This window comes from Amphimedon queenslandica, unplaced genomic scaffold (assembly GCF_000090795.2).
Source record: "Amphimedon queenslandica unplaced genomic scaffold, v1.1 AMPQUscaffold_10511, whole genome shotgun sequence".
NCBI lineage: Eukaryota > Metazoa > Porifera > Demospongiae > Haplosclerida > Niphatidae > Amphimedon > Amphimedon queenslandica.
The window spans coordinates 6039-7146 of record NW_003549228.1 but is presented as its reverse complement, the minus strand read 5'-3'; the positions used below and the strand labels follow the sequence as shown (position 1 = coordinate 7146).

The following is a 1108-nucleotide window of genomic DNA, read 5'->3' as shown; positions in this document are numbered from 1 at the left end:
GATTAGCTCTAACCATCCATTAGTTAGTCCCCTCTCGGGGATAACTTCCAATTCCAACATCCCCTCCTCACCCCTTCTTTGTTGATGTATTTAAGTATACGACAAAACACGGAAATGTATGGAATATCATATTATGTCATCATGAACAACCACTACATGTTTTAAAGTTTAAATAGTCTGTTAGTCTTGTATGCAAGTTTGGTGTGCGAAACTAATAAAAATTTTGGACAAAAATTATTAAATTTTTACGGGTGAAAAATCCTAGTAGTGTCCACAATAGCTTTAATGTACATTACGTCTTCTTTCACATATGATTCATTGTCAAGGATTTTTAACTCAGCAAACTTGGGACACCCAGAGGCGATATTCATGTCTGATTTTGGTCTCTGGAAACTACTGGAACTGGGAGATGGCTTGAAAGTTTGCACAATGTGCCTCTTGTGGTCTTGATCCACCATGATTAAAGACACCTTATAATCAAAGGGCCACTTCAATAATGGATCATATTCACCTATAGAGTGCAAACGTGACAGTCAGACAAATTCATTTGATGGAAAATTGTCTGAAGCTAATATTCATACAATGCAAAACAATGAAAAATGAATCCTCCTTTTAATGAATAATGCATATTTAGTTCACTCTTTACACTTAAAATTATTTTTAAATCTAGAAACCATTTTATGGTTCTTACCTTTCATCAAGACGAAAAAAATGGATAGATGTGTATTATATCCGATTCCATTTCCATTGAGATAGGCACGAATACACATCTTATAACCATTTCGTCCAGTGTAGAAAGGTGGAGTACAGATTGACGTGGTTTTCCCTTCAATCGCATCTCTTTTCCTTCGTTTGACGTCAGGTATACGCCACAAGAATGAGCCATTGTAGGTAGAAGCAAGAGAAGCTTGTAATTGTAATTCGAGCTCTGAAAAATGAACTTTCAACATCCCAGACGTCCTTTCCTGCTCTGCTAATTTGTGCTCGATTGATCCTACCATTTTGCTATCACTTGTTGACATGTCGTCATAGCCCTGGTTAAGAGGACGGTAGCTTGCTCCAGATTCGACCTTACTAACTCTTTCAGCTAGTTGTGTAACTCTTTCTT

General features: G+C 36.9%; 1 protein-coding gene across 1 annotated transcript; it reads right to left on the bottom strand.

Annotated features, from left to right (window-relative positions):
* Window positions 1-89: 89 nt before the first annotated feature.
* Window positions 90-1102, bottom strand: LOC105315391 (TNF receptor-associated factor 3-like). The gene is made up of 2 exons (XM_011410021.2): window positions 692-1102; window positions 90-511 (listed from the first exon to the last, which is right to left on the bottom strand). Exons 1-2 carry the CDS (start codon window positions 1020-1022, stop codon window positions 246-248), a joined length of 597 nt encoding a protein of 198 aa, XP_011408323.2. The 5' UTR covers window positions 1023-1102; the 3' UTR covers window positions 90-245.
* Window positions 1103-1108: the final 6 nt, after the last annotated feature.

Bases quoted from the DNA above. Each gene is read 5' to 3' on its own strand.
- LOC105315391 (XM_011410021.2), bottom strand. From the start codon at position 1,022: ATGTCAACAAGTGATAGCAAAATGGTAGGATCAATCGAGCACAAATTA. The intron at 512-691 runs GTAAGAACCATA...TGCACTCTATAG, and splicing joins TTTTTTCGTCTTGATGAAAG to GTGAATATGATCCATTATTG.